Genomic DNA, 25,646 nt, shown 5'->3' on the forward strand with positions numbered 1-25,646 from the left:
GGTGGGGCGGTCACGTGGTGAAGCCCCGCCCCCTTCTTTACCCCGCCCTCTGCTTCCGTTTGGGAATGAGGATGAAGCAGGAGGGTAAGTAGCCGGGCCTTCTGACACACTTCCGGTGATGTCAGGGGGTGTGGCCTTCTGTCACTTCCGGTGATGTCAGGGGCCGTGGCATATGCAAATAAGTTATGCTAATGAGTTATGCTAATGAGCTCCGGCAGCTCTTTTTCTACAACAAGACCCCTGTATATACATAATATTGGGGAGGGGCCGTGGCTCGGTGGTGTATATACATACATGCGTACACACACATGCATATATTCCTCCTCTATAAAAATTCTGTCTGGGCTGCCAACATGCTTGGAGGGCTGGTAGTTTCCCTAAACCATCCATAATATTTTTGAATAGTCATTAAAAGGGGGGGGGGCAATTGGAGGGAGAAAAGAGGGAACTTCGGGCATGAGAGAAAAAGCCGGCGTGGGCTTCAGCGGCGCCTTCTGCGCAGGCGCACGCTTCGCGCAGGCGCACCGGGACGACAACAAACGGGACGGGGCTGAGAGGACGCCGGTCTTGCGGCTGCGGACTCCCCCGACCCCTCGCCGCCCGCCCGCCTCCCATGGCCGCCGTGTTCCTGGTGACGGTCTACGAGTACTCGCCGCTCTTCTACATCGCCGTGGTCTTCGTCTGCTTCCTGGTCACGAGCGGCCTGGTCTTAGGATGGTCAGTGGGGAGGGGGAGGGGTGGGGTGAAAAAAAAAAGGGAACGGAGAGGGGCGAAGGTGGGGGCCGGGCCAAAGGGGAGGGGGTTAGGTTTGCAGAGTTGCCAACCTCCAGGTGGGGACTGGAGACCTCCCAGAGTGAGAACTGGTCTCCAGGTGAAAAGAGAGCAAGAGTCCAGGAGCACCTGAAAGACTAACTACATATGTAGTCCAGTGTGGCACCTTTGAGACCGACAAAGGTTTATTCAAGGTATGAGCTTTTGTGCGCACAAGCGAGCTAATGGCTTGAATAAACCTTTGGTGGTCCCAAAGGTGCCACTTTTTTCCTGAAGCCTTTTTTTGTTTTTTTTTCCGAAAAATTGGAAAATTTGAAAAAAGAAAAGAAAAGAAATTGATTATGGAACATTTTATTTTAACATGATGAATAAAATATTTTAAGACAAGGTGTTCAAATATTTTCCAAATCATTTCTAAAAAAATATGTATGGTATCAGATTGATCTAATGTCTGTGCACTGAGGACAAGCCAAGTGCTAGGTTACAAACTGAACTCTCCAATGCAAGAACAAGATGCAGTTCTTCCTTTAGGACAGCGGTTCTCAACCTGTGGGTCGCGACCCCTTTGGGGGTCGAACGCCCCTTTCACAGGGGTCACTTAAGTCCATCGGAAAACAAATTTTCGATGGTCTTGTTTTTGTGATTAATCACTATGCTTTAATTATGTTCAATTTGTAACAATGAAAATACATCCTGCATAGCAAATATTTACATTACGATTCATAACAGTTATGAAGTAGCAACAAAAATAATTTTATGGTTGGGGGTTACCACAACATGAGGAACTGTATTAAAGGGTCGTGGCATTAGGAAGTTTGAGAACTACTGCTTTAGGAGGTGCTATAGTCACAAGAAAAGAAAAAGGTTTCAGTTTTGTTTTTGCATGGGGGGGTATTCTGTTTGTAATAATTGTTTGGATACACTATATTTTTAATATGCTAGTTGTGATAATTTCATGCCAAGTAAAAATGTCCATAGTCATTATGTTCCTAAAGTAACAGAATGACTTTCAATCTGGAAAAGAAAAAAGAAATGGTAATGTAGCATTTTTTTCAGTTTTTCCAAAAATTTCCATTTTCCCCTGGAAAAAACCGGCTTCAAAATTTCCAGAAATTTTACATCTCTAGGTGCCACACTGGACTCTAAACTTGTTCTACTGCTTCAGACCAACGCGGCTGATGACCTGAACCTAACAAAACTCGTGGCAGGGGGTGAGCTTTTGTGAGTCTCTGCTCTCTTCTTCAGAGGACAGAGATCAGTTCCCCTGGAGGAAATGGATGCTTTGGAAGGTGGACTTTGTGCCATCCCATCGCTTCTAAGCTCCCTTCCTTCCTTCCCCAGGTGCTAGCCCCAAATCTCCAGGAATTCCCCATGGTGGAGTTGGCATGGTACTGGGGGGGAGGAGAGAAAGACATGCCTGGGGGGGGAGCATCCAGCAATGCTTCATACTGTTCTGTGAATGTGCCACTGCGGCCTGTTCCACTGTGGCCAGTTCCACTGCGGGCCTAATAGAAGCACTCCGGGGGCCTAATCTGGCCCCTGGGCCGCGTGTTTGACACCCCTGGTTTAGAGTGCTTTTGTATACTACTGAGTTAGTATACTGTGATTTATTTGTAATAAATATCTGTAGACCACTTTATGCTTCTAAACAAAGTAATATAAAACTGTAATTTGTAAAAATTGTAAGCTGCCTTGAGGAGGACTCTAAAGAGGAAGTACAGAAATATTCAGAACAGAATTATTAAGAACGTCAGAAGAGCCCTGCTGGATCAGACCAATTGTCCATCTACTCCAGCATCCCATCTCACACAGTAGACAGCCAGTTCCTCTGCATGGCCAACGACAGGGCGTAAAGGTTGATACCTTCATAAGAACATCAGAAGAGCCCTGCTGGATCAGAGCAGTGGTCCATCTAGTCCAGCGTCCTGCCTCGCACTGCCAGTTCCTCTGGAGGGCCAGCTACAGGGCAGAGAGGCCGAGGCCTTCATTAGAACATCAGAAGAGCCCTGCTGGATCAGAGCAGTGGTCCATCTAGTCCAGCGTCCTGCCTCGCACTGCCAGTTCCTCTGGAGGGCCAGCTACAGGGCAGAGAGGCCGAGGCCTTCATTAGAACATCAGAAGAGCCCTGCTGGATCAGAGCAGTGGTCCATCTAGTCCAGCGTCCTGCCTCGCACTGCCAGTTCCTCTGGAGGGCCAGCTACAGGGCAGAGAGGCCGAGGCCTTCATTAGAACATCAGAAGAGCCCTGCTGGATCAGAGCAGTGGTCCATCTAGTCCAGCGTCCTGCCTCGCACTGCCAGTTCCTCTGGAGGGCCAGCTACAGGGCAGAGAGGCCGAGGCCTTCATTAGAACATCAGAAGAGCCCTGCTGGATCAGAGCAGTGGTCCATCTAGTCCAGCGTCCTGCCTCGCACTGCCAGTTCCTCTGGAGAGCCAACAACAGGGCACAGAGGCTGAGGCCTTCCCCTGATGTTGCTTCCTGGCATTGGGATTCAAAGGATTAGTGTCTCTGAATGTGAATTACGTTTTAAAATAACCCAATGGCCATCGGTCTTGGACCAGCCAATTCACGCTAATGCTACCCTCTGATTCCACCCTTGTGTTGAAGCCACTGCAGTTTTGGCAGAACATCCAGTAAAACTGGAACAATGGAGAGAAGATCAGCCTGGCTCCTTGCCCAAGGGTGACACGCAAATAGAGACTGCTCCGTCGATAGACGTTTTTGATGCTTGTCGTGCAGTCCCAGGTGTGTGTGACGCTCACTTAACCTGAGTATTTCTCCAACCTTAGGTTCGGGTGGGATGTTCCTGTGATTCTGAGGAACTCGGAGGATACGGAATCGAGCGTGAAACTCTGCCAGAAGCAGATGCGGCAGGTGAAGAACCCATTCAGCTTGGACGTCGGCAGCCCTGCAGTCGCCTCCCTTGCAAGTCAGTGGCCAGTTTTTCTCATTCCAGTTGTCTCCTCCCTACCCCTACCCTCTTTGCTCCCCGCCGTATCAGGTCCCGGTTTTCCCAACAGAAGAAGAAGAAGAGATTGGATTTATACCCGGCCCTTCACTACCTAAGGGAGTCTCAGAGCAGCTTACAAACTCCTTTCCCTTCCCCTCCCCACAACAGACACCCGGTGAGGTAAAAGAAGAAGAAGAGATTGGATTTATACCCGGCCCTTCACTACCCAAAGGTGTCTCAGAGCGGCTTACAAAGCTTGAAGGTAGTTATTCCTAGCAGAATGTCAGGTTCCACAGTCAAACAATCGAGTACACACTTGTCATAAGGTTATACTTTATTGCCAGAACTATGGATGCAGTAACATGGTCACTGTTAGGAATAACTACCTTCAAGCAAGCCTAGAGAGATATAGGGCATTCGTATGCACCCCCCCTCACCCTCAGGCCAGTCGGCCTGACACCCGCGCGCGGGAACGGGGCCCAAGCTGGGAAGAGCCAGCGCTGTCCGAAGACGTTTCTGTGGTCATGTGGCCGGCATGACTAGACAGCGAGGCGCACGGAGCGCTGTTCCCTTCCCACCGAAGCGGTGCCTATTTATCTTCTTGCAATTTCTTGCTTTCGAACTGCTAGGTTGGCAGGAGCTGAGGCTAGAGACGGGAGCTCACCTCATCACGCGGCACACTCGGGTCTCGAACTGCCGAGCTGCAGACCTTCCGGTCTACAGCTCAGGGTCTTAACCTCTGAGCCACCGCAGCCTCGCAAAAGCTCATACCTTGTCACAAATTTTGTTAGTCTGTAAGGTGCCACTAGGAGCTGCGGTGGCTCAAGTGGTTAAGACGCTGAACTGCAGGCTGTGGAAGGTCGGTAGTTCAGCAGTTTGAGACCCGAGTGTGCCGCATGACTGAGTGAGCTCCCGTCTCTAGTTCCAGCTCCTGCCAACCTAGCAGTTCGAAAGCAAGAAATTGCAAGTAGATAAATAGGTACCACTTCGGTGGGAAGCCAACAGCGTTCCGTGCGCCTTGGTGTTTAGTCATGCCGGCCACATGACCACGGAAACGTCTTCGGACAGCGCTGGCTCTTCGGATTTGAAACGGAGATGAGCACCGCAACCCTAGAGTCAGACTCGACTGGCTTTCGAGCAAGGGAACCTTTACCTTTTTTAGAGTGGCTCTGGACTTATGTTTTGCTTTGCTGTAATGGATTGACACTGCTTCCCCCTTTGCAGTCTTCATGCAGGGTAAAGACTTCCGTAATCCTAACAAGCGTTCTGGGCAAAGTAAATGTTGCTTCAGGGTTACAGAAACAACAGAATGAAGAACCTCCTCATGTGTAAAAATTCTCCCGATTGGGTGGATGCCTGTTACGCTACTCTTGGTGCTGGAGAGCGAAGTGTGAACGGAAGCAGTGCTAGATAACATGCGGTTGTGCGAAGAGCCCTGCTGAGACATTCTGTTTCCCCCCAGACTGTTGGCAACAAGTTTCCTTTCAGGAAGTTCACAAGCAACACATGAATTTCACGCCCCCAAACCAGTTGTTCAAAGATACGCTGCTCCAACCTGGAGGTTCCATTTTGCTATTGTAGCTAATAGCCGTTGATAGACCTGTTTGTATGTGGGTTAGGTGCTGGCAATTCGATTCCTACTTATAGCGAAGAAGAAGACGATGATGATATTGGATTTATACCCCGCCCTTCACTTGGAGTCTCAGAGCGGCTTACAATCTGCTTTCCCCTCCCTTCCCCACCCCACAACAGACACCCTGTGGAGTCGGTAGGGCTGAGAGAGCTCTTTTGAGGACTGCCCTTGAGAGAACAGCTCTGAGAGAACTGTGATTTGCCCAGGGGCGCCCAGCAGCTGCATGTGGAGGAGTGCGGAATCAAAGCTGGTTCTCCCAGATTAGGGTCGGTGCTCTTAACCACTACACCAAACCCTATGAATGAATGACCTTTAAAACATTCTATCATTAGTAGCCTTGCTCAGGTCTTGCAAACTGAGGGCCGTGCCTTCCTGGATGGAGTCCGTCCACCTCATGTTGGGTCTGCTGCCTTCAGCTTTTCCTTTTTGCCATCAGTGTGACGTCCTTGCTTCTTGGGGAGACTGTTTCTCCTTTAAACACACTCTGTGTGCATGAATTTAGTAGATTTCTGCTGCCACCAGGAATTAAAAATTCCAACTCTCTATTTTGGTAGAATGAGCCAGGGTCTAGGCGCTTCAGAGGACTATGTGGCCCTGAGGAAGGACTGTTCTGAATGCTGGGATAAGTTTAAACAAAAAATGATTTATTCATAAAAGAACAAAATAGGTTTCTGGGTATTTTTGAACTGTAGTTGAAGAATGAAAATATAACTGACAAAGCTTGCCATCACACACAGTCTCTCATACACCAAAACTCAACTCTGACAGGCTTTTATCTCTCTCTCTTATATAGCCACACAGGCTAAGCTCTCTTGCTCATAGCCACACAAGCTAGCTTTCTCATATAGCCACTCAGGCTAAACTCCAACTCTTTCCTCTGTCATACAGACTCTCACAAAAACTCTCCACTCTCCACACTTCAAGAACACTAAATCACCTCATAGACATCTCTCCTCCCACACTCTCAGTCATCAGCCAATCACATCACACTCGTCTCCGGCTATCACTTTCCTTACATTACTGCAGTCACACTAAACATTTAAAGAAACACACACCCCAAAAATGGAATCATTACAATCAGTTTATCTGATTTCCCCTTTAAGGTCATCCCTACGGTTTGTAGCTGCGAATTCTGGAAGTTGGTTATGCCTCGTGTGAAGAAGAACGCACTGCCTTATACTGACTCTGAACACTAGTCTGTCATATTCAGTATTGTCTGCTCAGGCTGGCAGCGGCTCTCCAGAGTCTCAGGCAGAGGCCTTTCACATCCCCTGTGGCCTGTTTTTTTTTCACCTGGAGATGCCAGGGATTGAACCTGAGACCTTCCACATACCAAGCAAAGGCTCTACCACTGAGCTGCAAAAAAAACAACCCTTCTTTTTTTCTGACCTGAATTTATTGCCTGTCAGTGTCCTTTGGTGGCTGCCGTTTTTACTTATCACACTTCTTGCCCACTCATCTTCCAGAGAGCACAGGGGAGCATACATGAGTCTCTTCTCAGAGCCAGTTTGGTGTCGTAGTTAAGTGTACGGACTCTAATCTGGGAGAACCGGGTTTGATTACCCACTCCTCCACTCGCCCCTGCTGGATGACCTTGGGCAAGCCGTAGCTCTGATAGGAGCTGTTCCTGAAAAAAAAGAGCAGTTTCTGTCAAGAGCTCTCTCAGCCCCACCTACCTCACAGGGTGTCTGTTGTGGGGAGGGGAAGGGAAAGGAGATTGTAAGGCGCTCTGAGACACCTTTGGGTGGTGAAGGGCAGGGTATAAATCCAATCTCCTCCTCTTCCTCCTCTTCTTCTTCTTCTTCCATTTTATACTTACAACAACCCTGTGAAGTAGGTTTGACTGGCCCATGGTTACCTGGTGAGAGCTAGAGTGAGTAAGGATTTGAACCTGGGTCTTCTTCCTAGTCCAGCAGTCTAGGCACTCTGTCGTACTGGCTCGCTCTCTACCCACCTTCCTGCTTTTTATCCCAGTCTCCAAAGAGTTCATTTAAATTCTCCTGGTTTTCTCCTTCCCATTTGATCCTTGCGAAGATCAGTTGGCACACGCAAGGTCATTCAATAAGCTTTTTGGCACCAGTTTGGTGTAGTGGTTAGGAGCGTGCACTCTAATCTGGGAGAACCGGATTTGATCCCCCACTCCTCCACTTGCAGCTGCTGGTGTGACCTTGGGTCAGTCACAGTTCTCTCAGAGCTGTTCTCTCAAGGGCAGTTCTCTCAGAGCTCTCTCAGCCCCACCTACCTCACGGGGTGTCTGTTGTGGGGAGGGGAAGGGAAAGGAGATTGTAAGCCACTCTGAGACTCCATCAGGTAGTGAAGGGCAGGGTATAAATCCAATCTCCTCTTCTTTTTATTCTTCTTTTTGGCAAAGTTGGGATTTGAATCCAAGTGTCCCTAAACATTGGGGTTACGAGGGAGGGAGGAACATTTCTATCTGCCCGTTTTCTAAACCGCTGGATCTACAGAGGCATTACTCGGCTGCTTATAAGCAGGCACAAGAAAGTCACAAGAGGAGGGCAAGGAAGATGGTGAGGGGTCTGGAGACCAAGTCCTACGAGGAAAGGCTGAAGGAGCCGGGTATGTTTAGCCAGGAGAGGAGACAACTGAGAGGTGATACGATAGCCATCTTCAAGTACTTGAAGGGCTGTCATCTAGAGGATGGTACGGGAGAAACGTATGCCATTTCATCTGCTTTGGAGCTTCCTTCTTCACAGACTCCACACACCAATGTTCCTTCCTTTCCCCAGGTGGTGTGACTCTGACGCTCGATTGTCTGGAAGACTGTCTCCTGACATGCTACTGGGGTTGCAGCGTGCAAAAACTGCACGAAGCTCTGCAGAAACACGTGTATTGTTTCCGAATAAAGACTCCCCAGGTCTTTGAGGATGCGTTGCAGGACGAATATCTTTACCGCCAGCAGTACTGGTATCCTTTTGTTGTGTTTTCACACCTTCAGCTTTGGCACCCTGCTTGTAAACTGGACTTCCAGCTCATGCGGCTGCAGAGGGAAGATGGAGAAAGTGTTGCTCTTGACCTCTCTCAGCCCCACCTGCCTCACAAGGTGTCTGTCGGGTGGAGAGGAAGGGAAAGGTGATAGTGAGCCGCTTTGAGACAACTTAAGGCAGCCCCGATGGATCAGAAAAGTGGTCCAGCTAGTCCAGCAGCTGCTTCACACAGTGCCGAACCAGGTACCTCAAGAGCCAAACAGTTTCCTTGCGTCCGAGGAAGGCCTCGTCGTTAATAGAATGAGAACTTTAGATCAAACCCATCGTTGTTTGTTTTTTTTAATATATATATATATATATATATATATATATATATATTTTAAGAATTATTCAGATTATCACGACCTGAATTTTACACCCGATTCTAAATTCTGCGCTTGTGCATTATAATCATAGACAACAGTGTCTCACTGTCCACTGTGGGTGCAGAGGAGAGCAATGAGGATGATTTGGGGCCTGGAGACCAAGCCCAATGAGGAAAGGCTTGAGAACAGTCAGTCTGGAGAAGAGGAGGTTGAGGGGGGACATGATGGCTCTCCTGAAGTCTTTGAAGGGCTATCCCTTAGAGGAGGCAGGGAGCTGTTCCCGTTGGCAGCAGAGGAGAGTGACACGGATGATTGGGGGTCTCGAGACCAAGCCCTGTGAGGAAAGGCTGAGGGACTTGGGAATGTTCAGTCTGGAGAAGAGGAGGTTGAGGGAGGGACAGGATTGCTCTCTTGAAGTATCTGAAGGGCTGTCCCTTAGAGGAGGGCAGGGAGCAGTTCCTGTTGGGAGCAGAGGAGAGTGACACGAATGATCGGGGGCCTGGAGACCAAGCCCTGTGAGGAAAGGCTGAGGGACTTGGGAACAGTCAGTCTGGAGAAGAGGAGGTTGAGGGAGGGACAGGATTGCTCTCTTGAAGTATCTGAAGGGCTGTCCCTTAGAGGAGGGCAGGGAGCTGTTCCTGTTGGCAGCAGAGGAGAGGACTCACAAGAATGGGTTTAAATTAGGCTGGAGTTAGGGGGGGAAACTATAGTAAGGGTAATTCAGCAGTGGCATGGGCTACCCAGGGAGGGGGTGAGCTCCCCCTCCCTAGCAATGTTCAAACACCAGCTGGATGAACACTTATCAGGGATGCTCTAGGCTGATCCTGCATCGAGCAGGAGATTGGATGTCCTGTACGGCCCCTTCCAACTCTATGATTCTAAATGAAAAAGGCCCCAAACTTTCCTGTCTGAGCTGAACTAGCTCTTAGGAGAGTCTGTTGATCTGCCCCAAGAGACAGCCCGTCATGTGTTTACGGTATTACCTCCGTGCAAGCAAGGCCAAGAAGCCTGTCTTGGCACCTCCTCGGTACTTAACGTTTGGCAGCTGTAACCGGAGTGTTCCTTGACCCAAACAAAGTGTAAAGAAGGGTGACAAACTGGAGAAGCATTGTCTCTTACCCGAAGAGGCACAACTGACCGAGCTGGGCCCCGTGCCCAGGTCTCGGTACCCGCTGGTAGTGCTGCTGACGTTGGCGGGTGAAGAAGACAGAGAAATATATGATATTGTAGGTAATCTTTTATTTTATGTCGTAGTGGGACAGCAATTCATGCAGAGCTGCTCATGGGCGGGAAATGACAACTGAGCAGAATCTAGTGGAATGCCGGCTTTTCTCTTACGGCTGCGCAGTTTTGGTGTGTGTTTGTATCAGTCCACGTTTAAGGCCACAGTTCTGCCTGGAGCTCTTTATTATTTTATGAGTTACTTTATTTATGCCCTGCCTTTCTCCCCAGTGGGGAACCAAAGTGGCTTACTGTAATGATTCCATGTTTTGGTGTGTGTGTGTGTCTTTAAATGTTGAGTTTGACTGCAGTAATGCACGGAGGACGATAGGGGGAGATGGGCATGCTGTGATTGGCTGATGACTGAGAGCAGGGAAATTTTTGGGCAGGAATGCACAGGAACGGAGTTCCGGCTGGCTCCTGAGTTGGCCACTCCCAGCAGGAACTCATTAGCATAATAGGCCACACCCAATAGGGGTGTGTGGCCTAACATGCAAAGGAGTTCCTGCTACAAAAAAAGCCCTGGGTTTTGACAACAAACAAGGTAAACAGAATAAGAGGCAAAAGGTGGGTGTGGCTGGATGAGCACACTTCTGGTAACACAAGGGGTGTGGCCTCATATGCTAATGACCTATGCTGTCAGGGGTGTGGCCTAATATGCCAATGTGTTTCTGTTGTTTGGTGTGGCCTATTATGCTAATAAGTTCCTGCTGGGCTTTTTCTACAAAAAGAGCCCTGACTGAGAGTGTGGGAGGAGATGTTCGGAGAGGAATCTGTGTGTGTGTTTTATGACAGAGAGTTCTGTGTATGTGTCTTTGGAAAGTGAAGTGTGGAAGAGCTATGAAGAGAGTCTGTGGGATTCTAAAAGTGTGGTGAGAGAGTCTATATGGCGAAGAAACAAGTAGTGTCTAAACGGTGTGGTTAGACAAATGTTTTATCTCGTGTGCCTAAGACAAAGAGCTTAGCCAGTGTGGCTACATGTATGAGAGAGAGAAGCCTGTCAGTGTGGAATTTTGGTGTCTGAGAGACTATGTGTGAGACACCTTGCCAGTTATATTTACAAGTTCCTTTTTCTAGTAACCGTTCAAATAACCAGAAACCTATTTTGTTCTTTATTCAATAAATCAATTTTTGTTTAAACATATCCCAGAAATCAGTACAGTCTTTCCTCAGGGTCACATAGTCCTCTGAAGTGCCCAGACCCTGGGTCATACTACCAAAGAGAGAGAATTGGAATTTTTAATTCCTGGTGGCAGCAGAAAACTACCAAGTTTATATACCAAGAGAGAGAGAGAGATTGGATATATACCCCGCCCTTCACTACCCAAAGGAGTCTCAGAGCGGCTTACAAACTCCTTTCCCTCCCCCTCCCCACAACAGGCACCCTGTGAGGTAGAAGAAGAAGAAGAAGAAGAAGAAGAAGAGATTGTATTCATACCCCGCCCTTCACTACCCAAAGGAGTCTCAGAGCGGCTTACAAACTCCTTTCCCTTCCCCTCCCCACAACAGACACCCTGTGAGGTAGAAGAAGAAGAAGAAGAGATTGTATTCATACCCCGCCCTTCACTACCCAAAGGAGTCTCAGAGCGGCTTAAAAACTCCTTCCCCTTCCCCTCCCCACAACAGACACCCTGTGAGGCAGGTGGGGCTGAGGGAGCTCTGACAGAAACTGCTCTTTTTCAAGAACAGCTCTTATCAGAACTACGGCTTGCCCAAGGTCATCCAGCAGGTGCCAGCGGAGAAGTGGGGAATCAAACCCGGTTCTCCCAGATTAGAGACCGCGCACTTAACCACTACACCGAACTGGCTTAAAGGAAAAACAGTCTCCCCAAATAGCAGGTACGCCACACTCACGTAGTTCTCTCCTCCATTTTACCATCACAACAACCCTGTGAGGTAGGTTAGGCTGGGAGTGCTTGACTGGCCCAAGTTCGCTCCATGAGCTTCCATGGCCAAGTGGGCATTTGAACCTGGCTCTTACCGATCCTAGTCCCGACACTCCCAACTACTACACCACGCGGGCTCTTCGAAGAGGCTGGATTGCAGATTATTAGAAATAATGCCCCCGTGTGGATCTATGGGGCAGCCCAATTTGGAATACTGTGTACAAGTCTGGTCACCGTATCTCCAAAAGGGCATTGCAGAGCAGGAAAAAAGTACACAGGAGGGCGACCAAGATGATTTGGGGGGCTGGAGCTCCTTCCTGATGAGGAAAGGCTGAAGAGTCTGGGACTTTTCAGTTCAGAGAAGAGGCGACTAAAAGGGGGACAGGGTAGAGGTTTATAAAATGATGCATGGGGTGGACAAAGAGAATTTTTCCTCCCGCTCCCAAAATACCATAATTTAAGGGCATCCAGTGGAGCTGATGGGCAGTAGGTTCAGGACGGACAAAAGGAGATACTCCTTTACATAGTCAGTGATAAGAATGTGGAATGTGCTGCTAGAGGATGTGGTGGTGGCCACCGGAATAGACAGCTTTAAAAGGGGATTCGATAGATTCATGGAGGAGAAATCTATCAATGGCTACTAGCCATGGTGGCAGAGGGGAACCTCCACATTCAGAGGCACTCATCGTTTGTATCCCAGTGCCAGGAGGCAAGATCAGGGGAATTGGGCTCAGTGCCCTGTTGCTGGCCCTCCAGAGGAACTGGTTTGGCCGCTGTGTGAGACTGGATGCTGGACTAGATGGACTATTGGTCTCATCCAGCAGGTCGCTACTTATGTTCTTATCCTGTAGGCCTTTATCATCTCTCCCAGGGTCAGATATTGGATCTCTTTGGTCTGCTGTTTTGGGACCAGTGTAGGGTTGCCATCTATGCCATTCCTCTCTTAAAGCTGTTTATTCCTGTGGTTAAGATGACGGTGATGAAAGATTTTTAAAAGATCGGTGCGAGATGTCAACAGTGGCTAGTTTACAATGGAATTTTAAAGAGTGTTCTTTTGTTTCAGTGTCGGAAATATGGAACTGTTTAAATGACCCGGTTGCAAGTTTCTCTAAGCATAGACTGTATAATACTATGCAGAAAGTGAGAAAGCTCAGCGAAAGACCTCTTTTTCTTCTTCCCAAAGATTTCTATGATATCCATAGTTCACCTTCCGGATGACAATTACCGGCTTTCCTGCAGAATACTCTATCAATACCTCCTCCTGGCTCAGGGTCAATTTCACGATCTGAAGGTAAGTTTGAGCTAGTTCTGGTGGTGACCTGTCAAAAGTGAAGCAAAGGCTCTTTAAGGTAGAAGGAGCTGCCTGCCGTGAGATATTTAATGACCACTGCAGATCTTAAACTTAAATTGTCTGCAAATGACAGCCCTAACTTAGTCACCTGTGTGGATTACAATACAATTTGCCCACGGAAGGTTCTTCTTGAACTTGCAGCTATAATGATTGTCGAATCATCAGTGAGATCCATGAAATATTGATATGTTACCAGTTGAAATGAATTGAGAGATACTACATGTCTTTCATCTTTGTCCAGAAGAAGATTATTGTCGAAACGGCAGGACATTCCGGAGACCACACTTACTATTTACATTTATATTATTTGTACACTACTTTGTATAATATATATTTTTGATGAAAAATTGTTCAGCGATAAATTGTCACAGTTCTTAGCTAGTTTCCCGGTTTGTACTGTGACTGTGTCCATCTATCTAAAATTGGGCTGGAGACTTAAGAGACAGAAAGCTATATTGCCACTGGTAGATTTCCTATCTGTTAAGTCTCCAGCCCAGTCTTTATCCACATAGGTGACTAGTTTAGGGCTGTCATTTGCAGACAGTTTAAGATCTGCAGTGGCCATTAGGTATCTTACAAGTGTTATAGGAGCTTTCCAGTCTCTGCTTGTGGGCTTTGCATTCTTTCTACAGTTTGGTGTAGTGGTTAAGTGTGCGGACTCTAATCTGGGAGAACCGGGTTTGATTCCCCCACTCCTCCACTTGCACCTGGCTGGATGACCTTGGGCAAACCGTAGCTCTGATAAGAGCTGTTCTTGAAAAAAAAAAAGAGCAGTTTCTGTCAAGAGCTCTCTCAGCCCCACCTACCTCCCATGGTGTCTGTTGTGGGGAGGGGAAGGGAAAGGATTCTGTAAGCCGCTCTGAGACTCCCAAGTGAAGGGCGGGGTATAAATCCAGTCTCTTCTCTTCTTCTACATAACAGTCCCACAGCTGAGCTAATGTCTGGTCTGGCTAAAGTGGATGTATATAAGAGCTTACCTACCACTTCACGATATCAGTTGCCTTCAGGTAGCTCTGCAGAGTCTTCTCCTTGTTTGATGTAGTGTGGGATGGGCCTCGGGGCTATTTGGAGTGGCGGAGAGAGCAGCAGTCTAAGGGCCAGGCATTGGTCCATCTTGCCCTCCCCCAACTTCTCATTCATCTTGCAAATGGCATACACAAAGGTCCACGTTGCATCCTGTCCCTGGAGCCTCTTCCCTCTTCTTCCCAGCCCTGGTGTCACGGCTCCTGCTAAATAAGTGGCCCCTGCTGAATGCGAGCAAGCGGCCCCAGCAGACGATCTAAGTGCTGCTGGGGATGAGCTTGCAATGCCGGAAACTCCTGCATCTGACAGGGCTGAGCTTCCAGAGGTTACCCCAGCAACAGCTGAGGCGGAAGCACGCCGGACAGTTCTCCTCCTGATTTGCCTCCACCGGTATCCCGTTTGAGAGAACAGCGCCGTCGGGATATAGCAGCTCGGCGGCGAGAGGCACGCATGCGTGGCAGGCGCTCATTCAGCCCTGAGTATTAGCAGGAGCCGGGACTTGCTTGGGGCGCACTAATTGCCAGCAGTCATGTGGGCTATTTAACCCTCGCACTCACACCGACAAATCGTGCCAGCAACTAGTCTCGTCGGACAAAGCTCTGCACGTCCTCACTCATGTTCCTAACTCCTGGTTCCTGTCTGGATTCCCTCGGCTCCTTGACCTCGGCTTGAAGGACTGCGCTTAGACCCTGCACCTCGAACCTTTGACTCCCTGGCTCTTGACTCTTTTGGACTCTGGCTTCCTGATGACTCTTAACGGTTTGTGCTTTGAACTTGGTTTCCCGGTTGGTTTGCTTGCCTGGCTCTTGACTTTGGACTGTACCTTGACCACCCCGCTCTTGCTCTGTGTGTTGGACTGGGTTTCCCGGCTGGCTTGCTTGACTGGCTCTTGACCTCGGACTGTATCCTGACTGCCTCGCCCCTGCCAAGCCCCGCTTCGTGACACCTGGCCACACTGAACCAGACACTTTTCGTTCCGCTCAGCCTAGGCTCCACTAGGCGGTCTCATTTAAGCCCCGCCCTAGCATCTGGGCCTGCCCCCACGGCCCACCCCTTCCCCAGCACTGCCACATCTGGCATAGTCCCGCCCAAGGGGATGTCGCCTCATCAGGTGGTGGCAGCCAAGCAGCCTCATCCAACAGCTCTGATCCTAGGGCTCACCCCCCCCCCCACCGCACTCTCTCTAATCTTCCGTTTGCCCATCGGGTCCACAACCCCTCGGCCAGCACCACATCCATTCAGTCTGGTGTAGTGGTTAGGAGCGTGGGCTCTAATATGGGTCTGATTCCCCACTCCTCCACATGCAGCTGCTGGTGTGACGTTGGGTCGGTCACAAGTGCTATCAGACCTGTTCTCTCAAGGACGGTTCTCGAGAGAGCTCTCTCAGCCCCACCCGCCTCACAGGGTGTCTGTTGCGGTGAGGGGAAGGGAAAGGAGATTGTGAGCTGCTCTGAGACTCCTTTGGGTAGTGAAGGGTGGGGTAGAAATCCAGTCTCCTCCTCCTCTTCCTCCTCCGCCACTACCTCTTCTTCCTCTTCCTCCTCCCCACACATTCAGCGCTGCCATCCCCTCCACTCCAGTAGCTCTTTCTACCTGCCTGGTCCTGAAAGGGTATGTTTAGCCTGGGAAAGAGAAGGTTTAGAGGGGACACGATTGCAGTCTTCAAGTATTTGAAGGGCTGCCATGTAGAAGATGGAGCAGATCTATTCTCTCTTGCTCCGGATTGCAAGACTAGATCTAAGGGGTGAGAATGACAAGGGAGTCGTTACTGGCTAAATATCAGGAGAAACTTCCTAACTGTAAGAGTGGTTGAGCAGTGGAACAGTCTGCCTCGGGAGGTGGTGGATGCTCCTTCGCTAGGCGTTTTCAAGAGAAGGCTGGACGACGATCTCTCGGGTATGTTGTAGGGCTATCTTTCGGCTGTGCTCCTGCCGGGTGCAGGGGGTTGGACTAGATGACCTGCAAGGTCCCTTCCAACTCTGACATTCTATGATTCCATGGTTCCTCTCACTGCTCCCCCCCCGATTACATTATAAAATTGTACATAGGGTGGAGAGAGTTTGCAAAGGGAACTTTTTCTCCCTCTCCTAAAATACTTGAACTCGAGGGCATCCAGTGAAGCTGATGGGCAGTAGGTTTTCAGGGCAGACAAAAGGAGATGTTTCTTTACACAGCGTGGGATAAATACGTGGAATTTGCTTAATGGCCAGAGGCATAGACGGCTTTCAAAGGGGATTAGACAGATTAGTGGAGAAGAGGTCTGTCGGTGGCTACCAGTCACAGCGCGTAAAGGGGATTTTCCCATTTTGCCTTTAATTTGGGGCCACGCTAAGCATGGCTAACGGGCTTTACCTTTTCTGCTTCCCCCCCCCTTTCCTGCAGCAACTCTTCATGTCTGCCAACAGCACCGGCCCTTCTCTGAGCGGCCCTCCCTCCGGAGAGACGGCCGAGGACCGCGCCCTGCTCGAGAAAGCCGGGCTGGCAGAGGAGGAGGCGGCGCCGGCAGAGGAGAGCAGCAAGGACTGCATCGTCTGCCAGAACCGGGCCGTCAACTGGGTCTTCCTCCCTTGCCGGCACACCTGCCTGTGCGACGAATGCGTGACGCATTTCCAGCACTGCCCGATGTGCCGGCAGTTCGTCGTGGAGTCCTTCCCGCTCTGCATCCCCAAGGAGTAAGGACAAGGAAAGCGGGGGCCCTGCGTTGTACGGCCGGAGCTTCCAGAATAGTCTCTGGCGCATTCCCCTTGCTTTTTCCCTTCCGCCTGGAGTCTCGTTTGGGGCGGTCCGTCGGTAGGCCGGGAGCGAGACAGGCTCCCCCGAATGATGCATTTGGAAAGATGGCACCTGGTATTTTTGGGAAAGCCAAGAAACAACCGGGCAAGGCGCTATTTGCAACCATGTCTATTAAAGGTACAAGGCACAATATATGTGTAACAGCATCTAAGCAAAAGTAATCCTAAATACAATCATACCAAAATTACAAACACTAATAGTTGAATTCAGAGGTAAGTATAAAGAATCCACTGTACAAAAAAGTACAAAGTTTCAAAGTCCAAGAAGTTCAATTGACGAAGATTCCGGACTACTTCTTCGTTTCGATAATACACGAAGGCGACGTTCCTGAGGCCGACCGGAGCGATGCCAAAGGGCAGGCGTTGCAGCCATGGTGTGTTCAACCAACCGCGGATGAAGGGGGGACAGCTACGCATCCCGGGACGCATGCGTACATGCTCGCACGCAGCTGTCTTCGTGGGTTATTCGTAGAAAGATGTTGTTTCAGCAGAACTGACGCAGAGAGAATTCACCGGAACAAACGTGGAGCAATTTAGCATTGTTATTTATTTTAAGATAATAAATACAAAAGCACGACGCGAGCGTAATCTCAGATTCCGGCCGAATCCCTGCGCTTTGCAAATTCGAGTAAATGGGCGAAAACAAGAAATGGGGGGGGGAACGATGAATATATGGAGGTTTTATGTGTGGTTCTTCAGCGAGTCTCTGTGTATTTTTGATCTCCTCGGAGTTACTTGGATCCTTTGGCTGTCTTCCAGGAGACGTATCTACTTTGGGTTCGGAGTGCCAGAGGTGGATCGGGGCCTCCGAGAGTCACCATCTGTAAATGGCTGTGTCTGAACTTGGTGTGAGCGGCCACGCCGGAAAGAACCTGTTCTGAAGGCCAGAACAGGTGCGATGGTGGTGGAGGGTGGGGAGATCCAATATCCGTACTGTTGTCTTCCAAGATTTCAGTTGGAACTACAGGGGAGAGCAGGCATGATACATACCAGGAGGATTGGGCTGGGGATGGGGGGGGGGGCGTTATCTGTTTCCCATGCTGTTTTCTCAACTGGGATTCCTCACCTCCACTGTCTGATGGGGAACTGTCACGGCTCAGGTGGGGTGTCACCTGACGCTGCCACCACTCTGGATTTAGGTTCCCTTGAGAAGGCCCAGAGCCCCCTCCCAAGACCTTCAGGCCTCCCTTTTGGCCGAATAACAGGCACGAGGACCAGGCAGAGTGAACCAAGGAAAAGGTTTATTTTATAGGAGGTCAAACAACAAGGTGCAGAATAATAACAGTGAGTGGGTGAAAAGAAATCAAATGCCCTAACGCGTCTCAATATACACTGTCCCTAGCTCACTATCTGCAGTGGCCTTACTCACCCTTCCCTCAGGATGAGGGTCTCTCCCCTGCAGCAGCCTTCCTTCTGGCTCTGCCTTCTTGGAAGAAAGAACAGCTTCTGCTCTGGCACCAGCCCTTTTGTTCCCCAGCCCTCTTCTTCCCTATTGGTCCATTTTGGCTCCAAAACCTCTCAGGGGCTTCTGGGAGTTGTAGGCGCAGCCTCACCTACTGCTAGCCAGGCTCCCTGGGCCTAGTAGGCCTCTGGTGGCGCACAGCCCAGGTCATGACAGGGACAGATACAGATGGCAAACGGCTCTCTGTTCGTTGCCGTTTTGCGTTGGGGAAGCAGCACAGCCGGTGCGGAGAGGGTTACCACCACCACCGTCACAGCCTTGACCCAAGTACAGCCCCACCCCCATCTCTGTGGTTTCCATTAGCAAAATAAACAACAACAATCCATCAGGTGAGTAAATTGCAGACTCTCCCACCATCTTGTGCAGGGCCCCCCCCCCCCAAGCCAAGCCGAAGTGAAGACTCTGCCAAGGTGAAGCTTAGGCTAAGGTGAACCTGGAAGGCTTTGCTTCCTGTCTGAGTCACTGCCCAGTCCATAAAGGACATGGAATTAGTAACCTGTGGAACTCACTGCCACAGGAAGTGGTGGCGGCTACAAGCATGGACGGCTTCAAGAGGGAATTAGATAAGCATATGGAGCAGAGGTCCATCAGTGGCTATTAGCCACAAGCTATAGAGAGGAACTCTCAGTCTGGGGCAAGGGATGCTCTGTATTCTTGGTGCTTGGGGGGGGGGGGCGGGCAACAGTGGGAGGGCTCCTAGTGTTCTGGCCCCACTGCTGGACCTCCTGATGGCACCTGGTATTTCTGGCCACTGTGTGACAGAGTGTTGGACTGGATAGGCCACTGGCCTGATCCAACATTGGCTTCTCTTATTTATTTATTTATTTATTTATTTGGGACTTGTATCCCGCCCTACCCAATGGCTCAGGGCGGCTAACAGACGGCCATGCCGAGATTAAAATATAAAACAGTACAGACAGTAAAACAATATTACCTACATAATAAAATTTGGTGCTCTAATAATTTACACAAAGTGACCAAGATGCACGACATCCCATACTGGCAGCCAATTTTCTTCATAGCATGAGCACCAGGAAGACTATTTTCCCCGGCTCGATCGGGCAACATCTACCCCCCCCCCCCCCCCCCCAGTGAGGTATGTTCTTATGAGGGGATCGGATCAACGTAATAGAGCAGAGATCCATCAGTGGCTATTAGCCACAAGGTATAGATAGGAGCTCTCGGTCTGGGGCAAGGGATGCTCTGTCTTCTTGGTGCTTGGGGGCCCCGGCAACAGTGGGAGGGCTTCCAGTGTCCTGGCCCCACTGCTGGACCTCCTGATGGCACCTGGTATTTTTGGGAAAGCCAAGAAACAACTGGGGAAGGCGCTATTTGCAGCCATGTCTATTAAAGGTACAAGGCACAATATATGTGTAACAGCATCTAAGCAAAAGTAATCCTAAATACAATCATACAAAAACTACAAGGAATAATAGTTGAATTCAGAGGTACTAAGTATAAAGAATCCACCATACAAAAAAGTACAAAGTTTCAAAGTCAAATAACTTCAATTGATGAAGATTCCAGACTACTTCATTTTGATAATACACTTCCTCAGAAGTAAGTATTTTCGACATTCCTCTAAGCTGAGTTAGTGTGAGCTAGCTCAGTTTTTTAGCCTCCAGCTCACACATTTTTGTCTTGGCTCAGGAAGGAGGGCTCCAGAGCAAACCAATTTATGCAGTAGCTAAATCACCTACTCACAACTTTAATGTCAGTAGCTCACAAAGTAGAATCTTTGCTCACAAGACTCCCCATCTTAGAGGGAGCATTGTCCATGAGTGGTGTTTATTTCTTATTCTTTTGCAGTATAGTAGAATCTTCTATTTCAAATGTTCACATCCAAAAGGTACATTCACAAATTCCTTTTAACGATCTCTAGTCAGATCTGCTGTAAGCTTCCTATTGCTACCCACAACAGACACCCTGCGAGGTAGGTGGGGCTGAGGGAGCTCTGACAGAAACTGCTCTTTTTCAAGAACAGCTCTGACAGAGTGGTGGCTTGCCCAAGGTCATCCAACAGCTGCAAGTGGAGGAGTGGGGAAGCAAACCCAGTTCTCCCCGATTAGAGTCTGTGCACTTAACCACTACACCAAACTGGTGTATTTGCTTGGGCGATTTCCCGTAGGTTCAGGATGGATGGAAGGAAATACTACTTTACACAGAGAGTGATGAAAATGTGGAATTCACTGCCAAAGGATGTGATGATGGCCGCAGGAACAGACCGCTTTAAAAGAGGATTAGATAGATTCACAGAGGATATTACTGTTTTAATCCCTTTTATATCAGAATTGTACTGTTTTACTGGCTCCTGCCACAATAAATTAGATTGCTTGATTGAGATTCACGGAGGAGAAGTCTATCAACTAGCCCTGTTGACTGAGGGGAACCTCCACGTTCAGAGGCACTAGTCCTCCGAATTCCAGAGCCAGGAGGCAACCTCAGGGGAAGGTCTCGGCCTCTATGTCCTTTTGTTGGCCCTCCACAGGAACTGGCTGGCCACCCTGTGAGACAGGATGCTGGACTGGATGGACCCCTGGTCTGATCCAGCAGTGGCTCTTAGCCGCAAGGCATAGATGGAACACTCTGTCTGGGGCAGTGATGCTCTGTCTTCTTGGTGGGGGGAGGGGGGCAAAAGTGGGAGGGCTTCTGGAGTTCCGGCCCCACTGGTGGACCTCCTGATGGCCCCTGGGTTTTGTCCTCTGTGTGACATGGGAGTGTTGGACTGGATGGAACATTGGCCTGATCCAACCTGGCTTCTCGCACGTTTCTGTGTATAAAATCCTACTCATAGCTTACATAGATCAAATCAGTCAATCCTAAAAGAAATCAACCCTGACTGTTCCCTGGAAGGCCAACAAAAGTCCGCATGGTCAAAGCAATGGTATTCCCAGTAGTCATGTATGGCTGCGAGAGTTGGACTATAAGGAAGGCCGAGCGCCGAAGAATAGATTCTTTTGAACTATGGTGCTGGAGAAGACTCTTGAGAGTCCCTTGGACTGCAAGGAGATCAAATCAGCCAATCCTAAAAGAAATCCACCCTGACTGCTCCCTGGAAGGCCAGATAATGAAACTGAAGCTCAAAGACTTTGGCCACCCAATGAGAAGGGAGCACTCCCTGGAGAAGACCCTGATGCTGGGAAAGATTGAAGGTCAAAGAAGACGGGGACGGCAAAGGATGAGATGGTTAGACAGTGTCATCGATGCAACGAACATGAAGTTGAGCAAACTTCAGAGGATGGCGGAAGACCGGAAGGCCCGGCGTGATCTGGTCCATGGGGTCGCGAAGAGTCGGGCTCGACTGTGCGACTGAACAACAACATAGCTTACACGCAATGTTCCCTCTAAGCTGTGGAGTCTTGTGAGCAAAAGTTCTACTTTGTGAGCTACTGACATTAAAGTTGTGAGCGAGAGATTCGGCTACTGCATAAATTAGTTTGCTCTGGAGCTATCCTTTCTGAGCTAAGACAGAAATGTTTGAGCCGGAGGCTCAAAAAGCGTGAGCTAGCTCACACTAACTCAGCTTAGAGGGAACACTGCTTACACGGTCACACGCCTAACGCGCATAGAGCCACCTGTCAGCTCCTTCAGGAACCACTCAGGTGCAATAAGTCCTTTTACAGGTTTTATTGAGAAAGCTGATTCAGTCGCTGTGCAGCTGAACCTTTTGACAGAACTGAGGGATAATACAAAGTGGGCATCTACGAGACCTTTGGTCCAGCCCTCATTCATACGTCATGGTTACATAGTACATAGTCAGGTTAATACAGTGCAATTAGTACAGTGTGAATGTTATCACTTGAGTCTCTCCGCAAGGCCATGAGAATGAGAAACGGCGAAAGTTCCCTCTGGCCTCTGTGGAGGATGCTTCCTTTCACAGAGGTACAAGCGTGGCTAATCTAAGGTTCACACAGATGTGCCAGAGGAGGACCTTGCAGACAAATTGATACAATGCCAGCAGGTGCTGAACGGGAACTTGGGAACTACAAGCGGGGAGGGAGAACAGCTGGCGAAGCAATAACAGAGCGTAGCTACGTACATCAGGGACCCACAGATTCTGACACCGCCTCATACCAAGTCAGGCCATCGGTCCCAGCGAGGTCAGCATCGTCTACTCAGACCGACAGCAGCTCTCCAGGGTCTCAGGCAGAGGTCTTTCCCATCATCTCCTGCCTGGTCCTTTTCAACTGGAGATGCCGGGGATCGAACCGGGGACCTTCTGCGTGCCAAGCGGGGCCCAGCGAGCTTCCATGGCACGAGTGGGGGATTCTGTCTGGGTCTCCCAGATCCTTCACTGCACCCCCCTAGCTCCCATACGGATGGAGACGGCCCATCAAATGTTTATTTCGCCCATCGGCAACGGGAACCCTCGCCCGACCTGTTTTGAAAAGCCGCGGCTCGTCCGTGCCTTGGCGAACGGCGTGCTGATGGTATAGACCGGCTTCTGCCGACTGGCACTTCTCCCGGGGCTAGCAAACACAATTTATCCCCCATCACCACCCATCGCAACATGTTTGCACATGAGCGACGCTGCCATCTGAGGAGCCTTCTCCATCTGCTACGCCACCGGCTCCGGAACTCCACCTGTGCCGTCAGCATCTCCAGGAAGGAGAGCCCCCCGCCCTCCTCGAAAGACAGCAGTCGAGCCCGAGCCGCAGATGGCTTTTCACGTTGTTGGCAAGGCCCCTTCCGTGTTTGCTTAATTAGGCGTGTGTCATATGGACAGCGAAAGCATGTCTGCGTGCCGTGCGTCGGCTCCCGTGTGGGCTGGAGCTCTCGGCTTGAACGTAAAGGTGGGGTGCTCAGAGCACGAGGAGAGCGTGTCATTTTGCGGAGATGTGGCCACCACTGGTTTTGGGGTTTTTTTGCTTGTAGTGGTTAAGTGCGCAGAGTCTAATCTGGGAGAACCGGGTTTGATTCCCCACTCCTCCACTTGCGCCTGGCTGGACGACCTTGGACAAGCCGTAGTTCTGATAAGAGCTGTTCTTGAAAAAGAGCCGTTTGTGTCAAGAGCTCTCTCAGCCCCACCTACCTCACAGGGTGTCTGTTGTGGGGAGGGGAAGGTAAAAGAGTTTGTAAGCCGCTCTGAGACACCTTTGGGTAGTGAAGGACGGGGTATAAATCCAATCTCTTCTTCTTCTTCTTCTACCTCACAGGGTGTCTGTTGTGGGAAGGGGAAGGGAGAGGAGTTTGTGAGCTGCTCTGAGACACCTTTGGGTAGTGAAGGACAGGGTATAAATCCAATCTTTTCTTCTTTTTCTTCTACCTCACAGGGTGTCTGTTATGGGGAGGGGAAGGGAAAGGAGTCTGTAAGCCGCTCTGAGACTCCTTTGGGTAGTGAGGGGTGGGGTATACATCCAATCTCTTCTTCTTTTACCTCACAGGGTGTCTGTTGTGGGGAGGGGAAGGGAAAGGAGTCTATAAGCCGCTCTGAGACTCCTTTGGGTAGTGAAGGGCGGGGTATAAATCCAATCTCTTCTTCTTCTTTTATCTCACATGGTGTCTGTTGTGGGGAGGGGAAGGGAAAGGAATCTGTAAGCCTCTCTGAGAGTCCTTCGGGTAGTGAGGGGTGGGGTATACATCCAATCTCTTCTTCTTCTTTTATCTCACATGGTGTCTGTTGTGGGGAGGGGAAGGGAAAGGAATCTGTAAGCCGCTCTGAGACCCCTTCGGGTAGTGAAGGGCGGGGTATAAATCCAATCTCCTCCTCCTCCTCCTCCCTGCCCAAGAGCACATGACTTGTATTTTCTCCGTTTTGTCCTCACAGCAACTTTGGCAAGGGAGGTCAGACGGGGTGATTGTGAATGGCCTGAGATCCTCTTGTGAGATCCATGGCACAGTGGGGATTTGAACCCGGCTCACCCAGATTGGACACTCTAACCTGGGGGTCCCCAACGTGGTGCCCACGAGCACCATATTGCCAGTGGGCACCTTTCTTGGTGCCCACGAAGTGTTTTCAGAAGGTGTGGTGGGGGAGACAGAGCTCCTGAGTGGCCACTGAAGGTCACTCTCCTCTTTCCCAATGTCTTTTTAAAGATTACACTTCTTCCCTCTTGCACTTTGGGCTTCCCCTCTGTTTGACTCTGCCTCCTATGTTATCAGTGTATAAAATCCCGCTCATAGCTTCTGCCTTCACACGTGGTTGGCTCCAGTTTGGTGTAGTGGTTAAGAGCACGGACTCTAATCTGGGAGAACTGTGTTTGATTTCCCCACTCCTCCACATGCAGCTGTTGGTGTGACCTTGGGTCAGTCACAAGTTCTCTCAGAGCTGTTCTCTCAGGAGCAGTCCTCGAGAGAGAGCTCTCTCAGCCCCACCTACCTCACAAGGGTGTCTGTTGCGGGGAGAGCAAATGGAGGGAGATTGTAAACCACTCTGAGACTCCAAGTGAAGGGCGGGGTTAACGGGTCATTTCGTAGAAAAAGAGGTGCAGGAGCTCATTAGCATAACTCATTAGCATAAGTTATTTGCATATGCCACACCCCCTGACATCACCGGAAGTGTGTCAGAAGGCAACACCCACGCTCAGGCTCCACTGGACTATTTTGGATTGCTAGCTATTGGGGGGGGGGGCATGCAGATCTGTCCTCGCAGAGGAGGGAGAGCTTGGATCCGAATAAAACTTGGTCTTAAAGGTGCCACCGGACTGTTTTGGACCAGGGGGCCGGGGGGGGGGGTTCTGCAACTTACCTGGCTGCTTCTTGCTCTGACTGAGGGCTGCTGGGAGCAGGAGGCGGGGCTTGTTGCATGTGCCCGCCCCCTGGGCTCTTTACTGCCGGAGCTCCGCTCCTGTGCGCTCCTGCAGGAAATGACCCCTGGCGGGGTATAAATCCAATCTCCTCTTCTCTCTTCAACTTCCCGTGGCAACCATTTTTGTCAGGGCTAGGTGATCTTTACATAAAGGTAACCTTTACAGATTTTTGGAAATGCCCCTGGGAACGGACACGGGAATTCAGGATATACAGAAGGAGGAGGGGAGAAAGGGACCGAAGGGCCAGGAGGGCTGCATATAGCCTTAGTTTTGCAGAACAAACTTGAGCAGGGAAAGCACTGAATGCCCGGCTGGCTTTAGGCATTGTGCATTGTGCATTGTGCCTGCAGCCCCTGATGTGGGTTGGTTGGTCGATCCTGATCCAGTGGTGCTTTCCTGGTGGATAACTTTCTACAGCGACATCACGGGTCCTGCGATTCTCATTGCCGTCCACTAGATGGCGATGCCCTCTAACGAGACACAGGACTTCAAGCACTTC

At 49.9% G+C, this 25,646-nt stretch overlaps 1 protein-coding gene across 1 annotated transcript; it reads left to right on the forward strand.

Moving 5' to 3' along the window:
- Positions 1 to 613: 613 nt before the first annotated feature.
- Positions 614 to 17,512, forward strand: CGRRF1 (cell growth regulator with ring finger domain 1). Its single transcript, XM_015407494.1, has 6 exons — positions 614 to 717; positions 3,560 to 3,699; positions 8,101 to 8,278; positions 9,742 to 9,889; positions 12,954 to 13,061; positions 16,527 to 17,512. Exons 1-6 carry the CDS (start codon positions 614 to 616, stop codon positions 16,818 to 16,820), a joined length of 972 nt encoding a protein of 323 aa, XP_015262980.1. The 3' UTR covers positions 16,821 to 17,512.
- The last annotated feature ends 8,134 nt before the right edge of the window (positions 17,513 to 25,646 follow it).

This window comes from Gekko japonicus, unplaced genomic scaffold, assembly GCF_001447785.1.
Source record: "Gekko japonicus isolate JY-2015 unplaced genomic scaffold, Gekko_japonicus_V1.1 scaffold790, whole genome shotgun sequence".
NCBI classification, from domain to species: domain Eukaryota; kingdom Metazoa; phylum Chordata; class Lepidosauria; order Squamata; family Gekkonidae; genus Gekko; species Gekko japonicus.